Here is a 16,720-nt window from a genome sequence, read left to right as displayed (position 1 = left end):
TTACCTCTGAAGGATCTTTTCAGGCAGAAGATGGTGTCCTTATAGTCATGTGAGATTTGATTACTGTCTTTCAGAGCAGCCTAGGCTACAGGACCAGGGTGGGGTCTGTGAGCAGGAATGTCCTGTGAACCCCACAGGGTCTTTGGAAGAGTTGGGGCACTACCGTATTCCTTGTAGTACAAAGCACCTGTGATGTCCTGGCTCTGTGCGGTGTGCGATCGGTTCCAGATTGGACGATGAACTAACACTGACATTACCCAGCTGGGAATCCAGTTTGAATGTCATTGTCAGCTCCTGCTAGCGTGGAAGGGTCATACTCTGTTATCAGCGTGTTACTCATAAACCTGCTGGAGCTGGGTCCTTCTGGGGCTTGAAAGTGTAGTCTCCGAGCTTACCGTGGGACTCCTCTTATCCTCGGCTGTTTGTGTTCAGCCATTTGTGTGTTTCTTCCTTCACCCCTTTCATCCCAGGACCACTGGGACCTGTACAGTGAAGTGAGCTGTGTGTGCTGCATAACTAGTGCTAGGTTTTATCGTGTGACAGCGTGTTTCTCTTTCTCCTCCAGGTGCACTTACGCAGTGGGGAATCATGACTTCATAGAGGCATACAAGTGCCAGACCGTGATCGTCCAATATCCTTTGTCATTCATGGCAGCTGTCCGGCGTAGAACGCATGCAGTGGATTACTTGGGACTTGAGACCCGGAAACATTGGGCCAGTTGCTCACTTCTGCAGTTAGAAAGGAATGACAGTGTTTTGGAAGAGAAACTCTTTTCAGCTCTTTCACTCTGGTACTTAAATTTAGCATGGATCTGAAGACTCATGCAGTCACTTAGTAAGGAAGAACCCTGGTGAAAAAGAAGGATCTTACCCTGTTGAGAAGAAGAAGGTTTAGGCAGTAAGTATAGTTACAGGGACTGGTTAAGTCCTGTGGTGAAATATCAGAAATCCGGAATTCAGGCAGAGATGGACAAGAGTGGAGTCAGATACACGTCGGCATTGAATTGTGGCGGCTGAAGACCTTAAACCAGACCAATTCCTACTTCAGTCATGTAAAGGGTATCTTTAGTTAAGGCCTGAATCGGTGAGTGTTCTAAGGATTTGTATGTATCTCTAGATTTTGTCTTTTCGTTTTAACCGCCTTGTTTAAATATACACAGAAGAGAGTTGGCCTACTTGCTAACAGCCTCCTTAGAATTCAAGAATTCTTGAGTTGATAAAATCAGCCTTATGCTACAGATTCTAAAGCACTTAAATATAACTCATGATCATCTGGGCTCAGAGAAACCAAATAAAATATCTGAAATGGCTGATTTTAAAAAATCTTGTAAGTCTTTTTTACTTAGGAGACAATATGTATGAAATACGTGTGTTTAGTATACTTGAGCCTAGTGAGATACAGATATTTGTAATGTGAGCTTATACCTTTTTTCCTTCAAGAACTTACTATTGTTGTAACATAAATCTGCTAAAGGGTGAGCTACATTCCTTAAAATTTAGATTCTTATTCTTTACTTTAATCGTACATAGCATTGTTTGAACTTTATATGCCGTATCTTCCTTAATACAGTACATCATTCTTGCGAGCATTCCAGGCCCACAAAGAAGAAAACTGGTAAGTGTGAACAGAAACAGCTGAATTCGTAAATGGCAATTTTTTTAAGTAGAATCTTTTTACAAATTTGCTTTAAATAAATGTATATTGTATTTTCCATGTGGATATTTAATAATCATTGTGTTGACATATGGTAATATCCACACAGGTTAATGGAGTTACAAATCTAGTAAACTTAAATGGTAGATCAGCCACATTGTTTGCAGTGTGTCTGTGTAAATATAGTATTATTTTTATTTCACATGTCCATTTCCCCAGATATTTATTAAATACTGTTTTTTCCTTCAGTTGTCAATTTTGAACTTTTGGTTTTAAACTTTAGATAAAAGAGGTAGACCAACTACCGTTCATTTGGGGTGTTCTAATACATAATAATGGTGGTATTTTTAAATGCCTTGCCAAACTAATTCTTAATTTTATGATTTATTAACAAACTATAGATAAATACTGAATTTTGTTTATACTAAAGTAACCAAAGGCCTTTTGCAAACAAACCCACCCTTTTATCTTTTTTTTCTTTTCTTGAGACGGAGTCTTGCTCAGTTGCCCAGGCTGGAGTGCAGTGGCGTGATCTCGGCTCACTGCAAGCTCCGCCTCCTGCCACGCTTTTATCTTTTAACGTAAAAACTTGCACATGAAAACAGTCCAGTTTTGCCAGTTGGCTGTAAAAGTTGTTTTGTGACATTTTGTGTATTACATATTCTGGTTCCTGTTAGGAAATCTGATCAAACCACTTCTTTTTTAGTGGTGCTGTTTGGATACTGGTGGGAAGCTGAGGGGAGGCGGATATCCTGGGAGCCTGGAGCTGCAGCAGGGCTGGGGCCTTTGGCAGGGTTGGGGAGCACCGCAGTGTGAGGCCCTGGGATGATCAGGAAGTTTGGGGCCTGCAGCCCACCCGGACAGAAAGTGAGGAAGCAAACAACTGTCAGAGTTTTGGATAAGCGTGGACTCCATTCTGGATAGTAGTCCTGGGCGTCTGTGTTCTTCCCACCTCTGGGGATGGAATCTTGGGTCTCATAGCCCCTCACACTTGTTTACTTTTTGTCCTGCAGGGCTCTGCCCGTCATGTATGCAGTAGCGCTTGACCTTCGAGTGTTTGCTAATAATGTAAGTTTAATTTGCTGTCATTATTGTTTTAAAATTAACACTTGGTTTTAAATTAACACTTGTTTTAAAATTTTATAAATTGTTTAAATTTTTATAAAATTTTGAAAATTGTTTAAAATTTTATAAAATGTTTAACAATAAAACACTTGTTTTAAAATTAACACTTGGTAAAATAAACACTGTTGTTTAATTTCATGTCATTCTTTCCAAAAGTTTTGAGGAGTGAATTGAAGTTGAGATGTGTCTGGTATAGGAAGCAAAAGAACAGATACTGACTATTCTTTCTAGGTTAACAGAAACAGATTTAAGTAAACATTTGCTCAGATTTCCACACTGTTCATACAGAGGGAGAGGTTTCATTTTGTCGTTAACCATTTATGGTATGTATTATTTTTATGAAGTCAGTGGAACAACAGCAAATGAGCTATTCTGCATCTCTTCCACCTGTAAGATGTGGCCTGCTCCCCCGATGAAAAGAATTCAGCTTCATATAGATTTGGGCAGTAGGAGGGGGCTTCCCTGGGGTGAGGGGAGATCCTGGGTTTTATGGAGGTGACTTCCCCTTGGGGACTCACAGAAGCCCCCATTATGGAGCAGCATTTGTCTACCTTTTGGTTTTAGGACGACCCCTTTACGGTTTTAGAAATGATTGATGACTTCAGTTCTAGGCAGCATGCAATGGATTTCTCCCTATTGCGCCTGCTAAAAACAGTTAAAACCCTGGGAGTTTTCAGGCTGGCATGGCTATGGGAGGTGGAGAGAAGAGGGGGATGGGGCTCAGAGTTGGATGTAGGGAGTCTCCGGGTTTCCCTTTTGTCTCCTGTCTGTCCTGGACTGGGTGCCTTAGAAACCTGAAGCCTTTCACTGTCAGGCAGAGACAAAATCCCCAAGGAAACCAGGAGCCTGGGAAGACAGTCCAGCAAGACAGAACTCTGACCATCACTGCCTCACTGCAGTGCCAGGCACAAAAAGTCCGCAGGTCCCTCCCGCCCCATCTTCAAAGTGGTGCGGGCTGGGGGTGGCCCAGGACCTCCACCCTGGGCTAGCAGCAATGAGGAGCTAGGTGGATGTCAGAGGCTCAGCAGGGGACCTGGACCTCCCCCATTCAGTGGCAAAGGGGATGCGCCTGTTTCTCTGCTTACATCGTGAGGCCTGCTAAAAGAAGATAAATAAGATCCACAGTCTTGTCACGTAGTGCCCCAAATGTCCAGGATTTAATCGACACCGATTACCAGGAAAATGTCAACTTCCTGAGATTTTGAATGAGAAAAGACGTTCAGCAGAAGACACCAATGCTGAGATTGCACAGATGTTGGAATTATCTAATAAGCATTTTAAACAGCCCTCTTGATTCAGCAAGCAATTTAGAACGTGCTTGAAACAAATGAAAACATTTAAAGTCTCAACAAGGAAATAGGCAATATAAAGAAGAATGGGGGAGGAGGGAGGGGGGTTCCAAGATGGCCGAATAGAAACAGTTCCAGGCTACAGCTCCCAGTGTGAGCGACGCCGAAGACGGGTGATTTCTGCATTTCCAACTGAGGTACCAGGTTCATCTCACTGGGGCGTGTCAGACAGTGGGTGCAGGACAATGGGTGCAGCCCATCAAGCGAGAGCTGAAGCAGGGCGAGGCATCGCCTCACCCGGGAAGCGCAAGGGGTAAGGGAATTCCCTTTCCTAGCTAAGGGAAACCATGACACACAGCACCTGGAAAGTCAGGTCACTCCCACCCTGATACTGCGCTTTTCCAAGGGTCTTAGCAAGCGGCACCAGGAGATTATATCCTGTGCCTGGCTCAGAGGGTCCCATGCCCATGGAGCCTCCCTCATTGCTAGCACAGCAGTCTGAGATCTAACTGCAAGGTGGCAGTGAGGCTTGGGGGCACCCGCCATTGCTGAGGCTTGAGTAGGTAAACAAAGTGGCCGGGAAGCTCGAACTGGGTGGAGCCCACTGCAGCTCAAGGAGGCCTGCCTACCTCTGTAGACTCCAACTCTGGGGACAGGGCATAGCCAAACAAAAGGCAGCAAAAACCTCTGCAGATTTAAATGTCCCTGACTGACAGCTTTGGAGAGAGTAGTGATTCTTCAAGCACAGAGTTTGAGATCTGAGAACAGACAGACTGCCTCAAGTGGGTCCCTGACCCCCAAGTAACCTAACTGGGAGGCATCCCCCAGTAGGGGCAGACTGAAACCTCACACGGCCGGGTACCCCTCTGAGACGAAGCTTCCAGAGGAACAATCAGGCAGCAACATTTGCTGTTCAGCAGTATTCACTCTTCTGCAGCCTCCGCTGCTGATACCCAGGCAAACAGGTCTGGAGTAGACCTCCAGCAAACTCCAACAGACCTGCAGCTGAGGGTCCTGACTGTTAGAAGGAAAACTAACAAACAGAAAGGACATCCACAGCGAAACCCCATCTGTACATCACCATCATCAAAGACCAAAGGTAGATGAAACCACAAAGATGGGGAAAAAATAGAGCAGAAAAGCTGAAAATTCTAAAAATCAGAGTGCCTCTCCCCCTCCAAAGGAATGCAGCTCCTCGCCAGCAGCGGAACAAAGGTGGACAGAGAATGACTGACGAGCTGAGAGAAAAAGGCTTCAGACGATCAAACTTCTCTGAGCTAAAGGAGGAAGTTTGAACGCATCCCAAAGAAACTAAAAACCTTGAAAAAAGATTAGACGAATGGCTAACTAGAATAACCAATGTAGAGAAGTCCGTAAATGACATGATGGAGATGAAAACCATGGCACGAGAACTACGTGACAAATGCACAAGCTTCAGTAACCGATTCAATCAACTGGAAGAAAGGGTATCAGTGATTGAAGATCAAATGAATGGAATGAAGCGAGGAGAGAAGTTTAGAGAAAAACAGGTAAAAAGAAATGAACAAAGCCTCCAAGAAATATGGGACTATGTAAAAAGACCAAATCTACATCTGATTGGTGTACCTGAAAGTGATAGGGAGAATGGAACCAAGTTGGAAAATGCTCTGCAGAATATTATCCAGGAGAACTTCCCCGACCTAGTAAGGCAGGCCAACATTCAAATTCAGGAAATACAGAGAACGCCACAAAGATACTCCTTGAGAAGAGCAACTCCAAGACACATAATTGTCAGATTCACCAAAGTTGAAATGAAAAAAAAAATGTTAAGGGCACCAGAGAGAAAGGTCGGGTTACCCACAAAGGGAAGCCCATCAGACTGACAGCAGATCTCTCGGCAGAAACTACAAGCCAGAAGAAAGCGGGGGACAATATTCAACATTATTAAAGAAAAGAATTTTCAGCCCAGAATTTCATATCCAGCCAAACTAAGTTTCATAAGTGAAGGAGAAGTAAAATCCTTTACAGACAAGCAAATGCTGAGAGATTTTTGTCACCACCAGCCCTGCCCTACAAGAGCTCCCGAAGGAAGCACTAAACATGGAAAGGAACAACCGGTACCAGCCACTGCAAAAACATGCCCAAATGTAAAGACCATCAATGCTAGGAAGAAACTGCATCAACTAACGAGCAAAATAACCAGCTAACGTCATAAAGACAGGATCAAATTCATACATAACAATATTAACCTTAAATGTAAATGGGCCAAATGCTCCAATTAAAAGATACAGACTGGCAAATTGGATAAAGAGTCAAGACCCATCTCACATGCAGAGACACACATAGGCTCAAAATAAAGGGATGGAGGAAGATCTACCAAGCAAATGGAAAACAAAAAAAGGCAGGGGTTGCAATCCTAGTCTCTGATAAAACAGACTAAACCATCAAAGATCAAAAGAGACAAAGAAGGCCATTACATAATGGTAAAGGGATCAATTCAACAGAAGAGCTAACTATCCTAAATATATATCCACCCAATACAGGAGCACCCAGATTCATAAAGCAAGTCCTTAGAGAATTACAAAGAGACTTAGACTCTCACACAATAATAATGTGAGACTTTAACACCTCACTGTCAACATCAGACAGATCAACGAGACAGAAGGTTAACAAGGATATCCAGGAATTGAACTCAGCTCTGCACCAAGCAGACCTAATAGACATCTACAGAACTCTCCACCCCAAATCAACAGAATATACATTATTCTCAGCACCACATCGCACTTATTCCAATACTGACCACATAGTTGGAAGTAAAGCACTCCTCAGCAAATGTAAAAGAACAGAAATTATAACAAAGTATCTCTGAGACCACAGTGCAATCAAACTAGAACTCAGGATTAAGAAACTCACTCAAAACCACTCAACTACACAGAAACTGAACAACCTGCTCCTGAATGACTACTGGGTACATAATGAAATGAAGGCAGAAATAAAGATGTTCTTTGAAACCAATGAGAACAAAGATATACCAGAATCTCTGAGACACATTTAAAGCAGTGTGTAGAGGGAAATTTATAGCACTAAATGCCCACAAGAGAAAGCAGGAGAGATCTAAAATTGACACCCTAACATCACAATTAAAAGAACTAGAGAAGCAAGAGCAAACACATTCAAAAGCTAGCAGAAGGCAAGAAATAACTAAGATCAGATCAGAACTGAAGGAGATAGAGACACAAAAAAACCCTTCAAAAAAATCAATGAATCCAGGAACTGGTTTTTTGAAAAGATCAACAAAATTGATAGACCGCTAGCAAGACTAATAAAGAAGAAAAGAGAGAAGAATCAAATAGACACAATAAAAAATGATAAAGGGGATACACCACTGATCCCACAGAAATACAAACTACCATCAGAGAATAGTATAAACACCTCTATGCAAATAAACTAGAAAACCTAGAAGAAATGGATAAATTCCTGGACACATACACTCTCCCAAGACTAAACCAGGAAGAAGTTGAATCCCTGAATAGACCAATAACAGGCTGTGAAATTGAGGCAATAATTAATAGCCTGCCAACCAAAAAAAGTCCAGGACCAGATGGATTCACAGCCGAATTCTACCAGAGGTACAAGGAGGAGCTGGTACCATTCCTTCTGAAACTATTCCAATCAATAGAAAAAGAGGGAATCCTCACTAACTCATTTTATGAGGCCAACATCTTCCTGATACCAAAGCCTGGCAGAGACACAACAAAAAAAGAGAATTTTAGACCAATATCCCTGATGAACATCGATGCAAAAATCCTCAATAAAATACTGGCAAACCGAATCCAGCAGCACATCAAAAAGCTTATCCACCATGATCAAGTGGGCTTCATCCCTGGGATGCAAGCCTGGTTCAACATATGCAAATCAATAAGCGTAATCTAGCATATAAACAGAACCAAAGACAAAAACCACATGATTATCTCAATAGATAGCAGAAAAGGCCTTTGACAAAATTCAACAGCCCTTCATGCTAAAAACTCTCAATAAATTTGGTATTGATGGAACATATCTCAAAATAATCAGAGCTATTTATGACAAACCCACAGCCAATATCATACTGAATGGGAAAAAAGTGGAAGCATTCCCTTTGAAAACTGGCACAAGACAGGGATGCCCTTTCTCACCACTCCTATTCAACATAGTGTTGGAAGTGCTGACCAGGGCATTCAGGCAGGAGAGAGAAATAAAGGGTATTCAATTAGGAAAAGAGGAAGTCAAATTGTCCCTGTTTGCAGATGACACAAATTGTATATTTAGAAAACCCCATCATCTCAGCCCAAAATCTCCTTAAGCTGATAAGCAACTTCAGCAAAGTCTCAGGATACAAAATCAATGTGCAAAAATCACAAGCATTCTTATACACCAATAACAGACAAACAGAGAGCCAAATTGTGAGTGAACTCCCATTCACAATTGCTTCAAATAGAATAAAATACCTAGGAATCCAACTTAAAAGTGATGTGAAGGACCTCTTCAAGGAGAACTACAAACCACTGCTCAAGGAAATAAAAGAGGACACAAACAAATGGAAGAACATGCCATGCTCATGGATAGGAAGAATCAATATCGTGAAAATGGCCATACTGCCCAAGGTAATTTATAGATTCAATGCCATCCCCATTAAGCTACCAATGACTTTCCTCATAGAATTGGAAAAAACTAGTTTAAAGTTCATGTGGAACCAAAAAAGAGCCCGCATTGCCAAGACAATCCTAAGCCAAAAGAACAAAGCTGGAGGCATCATGCCCCCTGACTTCAAACTATACTACAAGGCTACAGTAACCAAAACAGCATGGTACTGGTACCAAAACAGAGATATAGACCAATGGAACAGAACAAAGCCCTCAGAAATAATACCACACATCTACAACCATCTGATCTTTGACAAATCTGACAAAAACAAGAAATGGGGAAAGGATTCCCTGTTTAATAAATGGTGCTGGGAAAAGTGGCTAGCCATATGTAGAAAGCTGAAACTCGATCCCTTCCTTACACCTTATACAAAAATTAATTCAAGATGGATTAGAGACTTAAATGTTAGACCTAAAACCATAAAAACCTCCAGAAGAAAACCTAAAGCAATACCATTCAGGACATAGGCATGGGCAAGGACTTCGTGTCTAAAACACCAAAAGCAATGGCAACAAAAGCCACAATTGACAAATGGGATCTAATTAAACTAAAGAGCTTCTGCACAGCAAAAGAAACTACCATCACAGTGAACAGGCAACCTACAGAATGGGAGAAAATTTTTGCAATCTACTCATCTGACAAAGGGCTAGTATCCAGTTCTTTGTCTACAAAGAACTCAGACAAATTTACAAGAAAAAAACAACCCCATCAAAAAGTGGGCAAAGGATATGAACAGACAATTCTCAAAAGAAGACATTTATGCAGCCAACAAACACGTGAAAAAATGCTCATCATCACTGTCCATCAGAGAAATGCAAATCAAAACCACAATGAGATACCATCTCACACCAGTTAGGATGGTGATCATTAAAAAGTCAGGAAACAACAGGTGCTGGAGAGGATGTGGAGAAATAGGAACACTTTTACACTGTTCGTGGGACTGTGAGTTCAACCATTGTGGAAGACAGCGTGGCCCTCAAGGATCTAGAACTAGAAATACCATTTGACCTAGCCATCCCATTACTGGATATATACCCAAAGGATTATAAATCATGCTGCTATAAAGACACATGCACACGTATGTTTATTGCGGCACTATTCACAATAGCAAAGACTTGGAACCAACCCAAATGTCCATCAATGACAGACTGGATTAAGAAAATGTGGCACATATACACGATGGAATACTATGCAGCCATAAAAAAGGATGAGTTCATGTCCTTTGTAGGGACATGGATGAAGCTGGAAACCATCTTTCTCAGCAAACTGTCGCAAGAACAGAAAACCAAACACCACATGTTCTCACTCATAGGTGAGAATTGAACAATGAGAACATCTGGACACAGGAAAGGGAACATCACACACCGGGGCCTGTCGTGGGGTGGGGGAAGTGGGGAGGGATAGCATTAGGAGATATACCTAATGTAAATGACAAGTTAATGGGTGCAGCACACTAACATGGCACATGTATACATATGTAACAAACCTGCATGTTGTGCACATGTACCCTAGAACTTAAAGTATAATAAAAAATAAATTAAAAAAAGAACCAAATGGAAATTTTAGAACTGAAAAGTACACTGAAGACCTCAGAGAACTTTTATTTTTGTTATATCTATTTATATTTACTGTATTAGAAATTTTAATTAGAAAAGATTTAAAAATATTTATTCATTTTAAAGCAACAATAAACCATTTACATGTAACATAACTGACTTTTTAAATAAAAAATAACTGTATTTCCAAAACAAAATACTAAGAAAAGTGGTGTCACATCACTCTTGACCTCTTCGATGCCTAGTTCAGCAGAAGCCGTCTGGTCCTCTTGCCTGCTTCTGCACTCACTCTGTTGCAGTACACTGTTTTGAGTCAAGTATTTCTCTGCCTGATGCTGAAAGGCTACATCACAAAGATGTAGATGGAAAATAGAGGAATATTCTCATAGGCTTTCCAGACCATTGAGATAATTCTTTGACTCTACATATGAAAACTCCAAGAGGCAGTTTTTTAAAAAAGGTTAGTTACCATGTGGCTTCTGAAGAGTCCCAATAAACTTTTTCTACCTTTACACTAAAATCCACTGGTCTGCCTAAAGCACTTTGAATGGATTTCATAATATCTTGCGTCAGTCATGTCTTAGTCCATTTGGGCTGCTGTAAGAAAATACTATAAACTGGGTGGCTTGTAACCAACAAACATTTATGTCTCACAGTTCTGGAGGCAGGGATGTCCAAGATCAAGTCACTAGCAGATTGAGTGTCTGATGAAGAGGGCTGCTTCCTGCCTCATAGCACCTTCTTGCTGTATCTGCACGTGGTAGATGGGGCAAGGGATCTCTCTTCAAATCCCATTCATGACAGCTTCATCTTCATGACCTCATCACCTCTCAGAGGCCTCTGTTCCAAACACCGTCACTTTGAGGGTTAGGATTTCAGCATGAGTTTTGGAGGGGACACAAACATTCAGACCATAGCAGACCATTTGGAGAGTATTGGCTTACTGAACCATGCAGCAACTCCCAAGTGTTAGCACACCACTGTTAAAAACCCAACCCCCAAACCCCTACCTTTCTTAACATCTACGGGGGCCTCATCAGAAAAGCCTTGGAGTAAGGAAAAGCTGCAAAGCTCACGGTGGTTGAGAAAAGTTTTCCAGAATTCTGATTTTTCTTGAAAGCACAAATGTTGTTGTTGGCAACCATTACCATCAGTTGTTTGCCTGGAAGTGACAGATTTGTTTCATTCGTTTTGGAGAGTATGGTCAGCCAGATGCCCAAGCCTGGGTAGCTAGCTGTGTCTGTCTGTCAGTTTTCTGTTCCACAAGAAGCAGTTAGTCCAGCTCACAGCTCAGACAGCTGCCCAGAGGTTTTCTGTAAACAGCCATGAGATACCCGTGTGCAACAGAATTGCTGTATGCTTCTCATTTCTTCACAAAGAATATAAAAAACGTGTGCTCAAGGACCAAGATTTAAGAAAATTCGTATTTACTACATTATCAAGGACATTTTATTTATTTATTTAGAGATGATCTTGCTCTGTCACCCAGCTGAAGTGCACTGGCGCAATCATAGCTCACTGCAGCCTTGAGTTCCTGGGGCTGAATGAAGCCTTCCACCTCAGCCTCCCGAATAGCTGGGACTACAGGTGTATGCCACGATACCAGGCAAATTAAAAAATTTTTTTATAAAGGCAGAGTCTTGCCATGTTGCCCAGGCTGGTTTCAAACTCCTGGGCTCAAGTGATTCTCCCACCTCAGCCTCCCGAAAGTGCCAGGATTACAGGTGTGAGCCGCTGTGCTTGGCTCATCAAGGGCGTTGTTAAAAGGAAACTATTTTTACTGGTTTGTTGATGATTGATTGATTGATTGATTGATTGCAAAGTGTCTGGTGTTTAAGAATATGATGATCACTTGTGTAGTTTGCTGCTGGTGGGAGCACTCCAGCATTTTACCTATTGCTGTTTTTGCACCATCGGTGCAAAATATATATAGTAAAAATTATATATGTGCAAAATTAATATAGTAAAAAACGACCATGATGGCTTAGTGTTGTCGTGAATATAGTTTGAGCTGTGGGTCATTTGCAAGCCTGTTGTAGGCCTTGCGTTTGTGGAGAACACAAGTGGGAGAAACAGGTTCTTTCTTCTTTAACCAAGGCCACCCTCGCAAATGCGAGGGAAAAGTCAGACTCAGCGATGACTTTGGTATTTGTTAAACGTTTTTATTTCGAGCATTTTGACCAGCCAGCTTCAGGGACTGAAGGAAGAGAGCTCAATCACTTAGTAACATGCAGTGCAGGTTTGAAAAGTTGGTGACTGACTTAACTTGAAATAATTGAAGAAAGTTGAGGTTTGTGGAAGAATTGGAATAATACAGACTTCTCAATTTTTAAAAATATTGTAGCACATGCTAGCTGATTTCTCCAGAATCTTTCGGGACTTTGGCTCTTAATTGTACCTATTTTTTGCTTTAAGAAATGAATGTTTTGGCTGGGCACAGTGGCTCACGCTTGTAATCCCAACACTTTGGGAGGCCAAGATGAGAGGATTACTTGGAGTCAGAAGTTCAGGACCAGCCAGAGCAACTAAGTGAGACCCTGTCTCTACAAAAAAAAAAAAAAAAAAAAAAAAAAAAGCCCAAACCTAGCCAGGCATGGTGGTGCCTGGTTCCATGGTTCCGGCTCCTCAGGAGGCTGAGGTAGGAAGATCAGTGGAGCCCAGGAGGTTGAGGCTGCCGTGAGGTATGACTGGGCCATTGCACTCCAGCTTGGGCGACACAGCAAGATCTTGTCTCGGAAAAATGAAATAAAATAAATGTTTTTATATTTTATTAGGCAGATCAGCAGTTGGTAAAGAAAGGAAAAAGCAAAGTTGGGGACATGTTGGAAAAAGCAGCAGAGTTACTGATGAGCTGTTTCCGGGTCTGTGCCAGCGACACGTGAGTAAGGACTTGAGGACCGTTGGACGCTGTCGGTCGTGGTTTTTGTCGCAGTGTTCACCCTTTCTGGCCTGTGTTTATTGTTGACGTATATTTTACTTCTACACATATTATAATCCCACAACCATCATTATTTTTGCTTTAAAAAGTTGATTGTTTTGTAAAAGAAATAAGAGCTGAGGGAAAAAAAAGTCTTTTCATTTGCCCACATTTGACCATGCCTGAAGCTCCTCTCTGCAGGAACCAGTTTCTGTCTGGTGCCATTTCCCTTTCCTGAAGCACTTTCTTCCGCATTTGCATTTGTTGAGGGTCTGAGGGCAGTGAATCCTCTAAGCTTTCATTTTTCTGAAACTGTCTTTATTTTTTTAAGAAATTTTCTCTTTTTACCAGTGAAGAAGATTACCGTCATTTTTTAAGGCTCCTTTTGCTACGTGGAGTCTTGTGGGTTGACAGTTTTTTCCTTTCGGCACTTTAAAAATGTCATTCCATCTGGTTTCCTTTGCTTCTGATGAGTCCTTGCCGTCGTTCCCTGTATAGAATGGGTGTTTTTGCTCTGGCTGTCATTTTCTCTTTATCATTTGGCATCAGTGATTTGGCTCTGATGTGCATAGTTGGCTTTATTTTTCTTTAATTTCTCCTGTTCAGGGTTCATTGGGCTTCTTGTATTTGTAAGTTGATGTTTTTAAAAATTTAATATTTTACATTCTTCAACTACTTTTGGCCCCATTTTTTCTCTTCTCTTTCTGTGATTTCAACTGCATATGTGTTAAATGCTTGATATTATCCCACACAGGCTACTGTTAGTCTCTTTGTTTATTTTTTAATCTTTTTTTTTTTTTGAGACAGAGTCTTGCTCTGTCGCCCAGGTTGGAGTGCAGTGGCGCCATCTCAGCTCACTGCAACCTCCACCTCCTGGGTTCACACCATTCTCTTGCCTTAGCCTCCTGCATAGCTGGGATTACAGGCGCATGCCACCTCGTCCAGCTAATTTTTGTGTTTTTAGTAGAGATGGGGTTTCACCATGTTGGCCAGGCTGGTCTTGAATTTCTGACCTCAAGTGATCCACCCTCCTTGGCCTCCCAAAGTGCTGGGATTATAGGCATGAGCCACTGCACCTGGCCTCAATCTTTTTTTTCCTCTCTCCTCCATTTTAGGTAATTTGTATTGACCTGCTTACAAGTTAACTGATCTTTTCTGCCATTATTTATTTTTAAACTCTCAACTTTCCATCTGATTCTACTCTAGAGTTTCCATTTTTTCTTCTAAAACTCTCATCTCTTCACCCAGTATATAATTACATTTATTTGTGAGATTTAGGAAATTTTAAAACAAAGAAAGGTTATCAAAGGTATCCATATGTAAATAAACACAAACTATTGTTCCCAGAGAGTAGTTGTTTTGGTCAACAAAACAACTGGGGAATGTAAGAAAAGAGATTTACTTGGCTCACAGTTCTGCAGGTTGCACAAGAAGCATGGTGCTCGTATCTGCTTCTGGTAAGGCCTCAGACTGCTTCCACTCATGCTGGAAGATGAAGAGGAGCCCACCACATGGCAAGAGAGGAGTCAGGAGATAGAAGGGTAGGCGCCGGGCTCTTCTACAACCAGCTCTCTGGGAACGCTCACAGGAGCCAGAGCGAGAACTCATTCATTATGGCAAGGACAGCACCAAGCCATTCATGAGGCGTTTGCCGCCAGGACCCAAAAACCTCCCGTTAGGCTCTGCCTCCAACAATGGGGATCGTGTTTTAACATGAGGTGTGATGTGGCCAAAAATCCATATCTAAACAGTAGCAGTAGCCCAGCCTCTCTTTTCACTCACTGTGTCTGTTGCCAATAAACTTGGTAGCCTCAAAAGATGGGAACTTTTCCTGTTGGGTGTCATAGATCCAATCCATGAAACCAAAAGTAAGTGTTGAGCAGAGCAAGCTGTATGTAAAGGCCAAGGAATGAAGAAGCAGGAGTGTGGCTCACAAATCAACTTCTCTACTCCTGAGGGGTGAGGGGATTGAAATAGAGGGTTTCTTGAATGAAGGGGTTGGACATTGAAAGCAAGGGGAAGAATATTAATCGCTTTTCTGGAAATGGGCGGTGAACTTCTGGGAGCTGAAGCACTGCCATCTTTTTGTCCTTTTATGGCTTCTTCTCATCATTGTTGTGGTGATTGTCAGCCGTTGTGGCACTGGCGGGAGTGTCACTGAGCATGAAAATGAGATTGTAATGAAGTTGGAGGCTCTGCAAAGACTTCCACTTAGCATCCTGCTGATCTTAGCTGGTTTAACCAAGAGGGGAGCCTCTGACCTCAGGCGTCCTATTGCTGAAGATAACCAGAGTTTGAATTGTGCAACTGTTCAGCCAAGCCTACAAGATGTATAGTGCTGTGGGGATAACATGGCCTCCCTACCCAGCCTCGCTTCGGAACCTTCCTACCAAGGCTGGACTGTAGAAAAGTCCTTCCTCTGCCATGGCGCTTTCCCACTGGGGCCTCCCATGAGTGCCGTTTCCTTTGCTGGAAGGTTCTCCTCGACTCCTGGCTGTCTACACTCGTTTAAAGGTTTCCACCCTCTCTAAAGCCTCTCGCTGCTGGACTTCACAGTGGATCAGATTTCCCTTTTATAAACATTCATAGCAGACTGTACGTTTCTTTCACTGCGTTTACCGAATGATTGATGACTGTGTAGGTGATGTGTATTTGATTGCCAAGTGCGTGAGGGCCTGGGCCTTCTCCATCACTCACGCTCCTTGCACTCCAGGAGCTCAATCAGTGTTTCTTAAATGAATACTTGAAATTTTGCTTGGTGGTATATTCCTGCACAGCAGTGATCTTCATGACCTTTGATTAGGCAGTGGCTTCTCAGATACGACAACAAAAGCATAAGCAACCAAAGGAAAAAATAAATTGGACTTCATCAAAATTAAAAACTTTAGACTTCAAAGGACATTCTCAAAAAAGTGAAAAACAATAATAAACTATCAAATAATACATCTGGTAAGGGCCTAATATCCAGAATATATAAAGAACTATTACAAGTCAACAGTAAAAAGACAATCTAATTTTAAAATGGTTAAAGAATTTGAAAAATCTGCCAAACAAAATACATAAGTGGCCAGTAAGTGCGTGAAAAGATGCTCAGCATCATTAGCCACCAATGACTAATGCATCAGTCACTCAAAATGCAAATCAGAACCTCCGAGAGCTGCCAGTCCACACCCAGTGGTAGCACTGTAATCAGAAAGATGGGCAGCGCCAGCCAGGATGCAGAGACTGGAGCCTCATACACATTGCCAGGAGAACAAAACCAGTGCAGCTGCTGTGCAGAAACGGGAAGGCAGTTCCTCAAAGTTGAATGTAGAGCTACCGTGTGACCCAGCATTTCCACCCCGAGGGGACACTCAGAAGACAGAGGCAAATCCCCAGTGACATCTTTCCCCTTGGGGTTTGTTTTCGTCACATACTCTCCAATAGAGGTCATTGTTCCTGGTGCCAGACCAGCTACGATATTACCATACATGCAGCATTTTATGTGACTTACATAGTACTTGTGTGTTTTGTTTGGT

At 42.0% G+C, this 16,720-nt stretch overlaps 1 protein-coding gene across 9 annotated transcripts in view; it reads left to right on the top strand.

Moving 5' to 3' along the window:
• The window catches only part of PCID2 (PCI domain containing 2), a 51,902-nt gene that overhangs the window by 11,297 nt on the left and 23,885 nt on the right, over positions 1-16,720 (top strand). For 6 of the 9 annotated variants that reach the window (XR_013407781.1, XM_077974098.1, XM_077974097.1 and 3 more), the window contains exons 4-7: positions 566-633; positions 1,575-1,614; positions 2,667-2,721; positions 13,060-13,163. Coding sequence is in view for 7 of the 9 variants with exons in the window: in XM_077974098.1 (XP_077830224.1) it covers positions 566-633; positions 1,575-1,614; positions 2,667-2,721; positions 13,060-13,163 (267 nt within the window). In the remaining 2 variants the exon portion in view is untranslated. Of the gene's footprint in view, positions 1-565; positions 791-1,569; positions 1,615-2,666; positions 2,722-13,059; positions 13,168-16,720 lie in introns of those variants that run through there. The other 3 variants (XM_077974102.1, XM_077974103.1, XM_077974101.1) reach the window with 3 other exon arrangements.

The sequence above is a fragment of the Macaca mulatta genome, chromosome 17, assembly GCF_049350105.2.
Source record: "Macaca mulatta isolate MMU2019108-1 chromosome 17, T2T-MMU8v2.0, whole genome shotgun sequence".
Lineage (NCBI taxonomy): Eukaryota > Metazoa > Chordata > Mammalia > Primates > Cercopithecidae > Macaca > Macaca mulatta.
This window is presented reverse-complemented; position numbering and strand designations above follow the sequence as displayed.